At 48.4% G+C, this 952-nt stretch overlaps 1 protein-coding gene across 1 annotated transcript; it reads right to left on the reverse strand.

The window, feature by feature from the left end:
- Window positions 1-250: 250 nt before the first annotated feature.
- On the reverse strand, window positions 251-808 carry LOC110034693 (ubiquinol oxidase 2, mitochondrial-like; the record flags this gene model as incomplete). Its single annotated transcript, XM_020738938.1, is given in 1 exon segment — window positions 251-808. A coding segment is annotated over 1 exon segment (306 nt), but the record flags the coding sequence as incomplete, so codon positions are not given.
- Window positions 809-952: the final 144 nt, after the last annotated feature.

Raw genomic sequence — 952 nt, forward strand, 5'->3', positions numbered from 1 at the left:
GAAAAAATATTATGTCCGGAGGACCACATGTTCGGACAACAAAACAGCGACGGCCACATCGCCTGCCCATAACGTGTATGACGATGTGGCCGCCGGTAATTGAGCGGGGTCCAGACAGAATATTTTTTCCTGCCAAACATCCCCTTAACATTCATAAAATAAGTTATATTATAAAAATATTAATCTTCTTCCAACAAAACCTGAAAAAACAAAAATTAAAATAATAAAATAAAATCAAGAGAATTCATACCCTAAAACATGACCACTTCCACTCCGTGCCATCCTCCTTCACAATTTTCTTATGCTCCACGCCCCAATAGCTCGCCACAATCTTATCTTCCTTCCTCTCGCCGGAGGAATTCGCCGCCTCGCCGGAATCTTCGGCGGAGACAGTGGCGGTCCCCATAAACCGCCGGCCGAACGCCGGTCTGCACGAACCGTAGAGAATGGCGTGGTTGGCGAACCCGGAAACCGCCGGGCGGCAGATCGCCGCCGTGGAGAACAGCCGATTTCCGATCATCCTCATCGCCGGCGAAAACGTCATCGGTGAGCCCATTAAAAATCAGATCTTTGAAACGCGAAGCTAAAGTGCACGGCGTTCCGGCGCACTGGGAGACTTTATAAATAGAACGAACGTGGAGTGGGACCTGCGCGTTAGCTTGATGACGTGGACGAATAGTAATTGGCCACGTGTGAGGTGAGAAAGCGGGCGGCCGGCGGGGAAGGAATTTTAGGTGTAAGATGTGCCGCGGAGGAGCGGAGAGAGCGGTGATTGGGATTAGGTTTTTTGAACGCGGGGGCCGTTTCTTGGGGCACAAGAAAGGATATTTATGTAATTTTCTTTTTTGAAAAAAGAGATTTATTTAAATTTGAAAATTAGCAAAATTTTGCCGCTGTTTGTGGTGAATGGGGGGAAGCATGCACGTGCACCGCTCTCTTCATGTACGGCTTC

Source organism: Phalaenopsis equestris, unplaced genomic scaffold, assembly GCF_001263595.1.
Source record: "Phalaenopsis equestris unplaced genomic scaffold, ASM126359v1 Scaffold192302, whole genome shotgun sequence".
In the NCBI taxonomy this organism is placed as follows: Eukaryota; Viridiplantae; Streptophyta; class Magnoliopsida; order Asparagales; family Orchidaceae; genus Phalaenopsis; species Phalaenopsis equestris.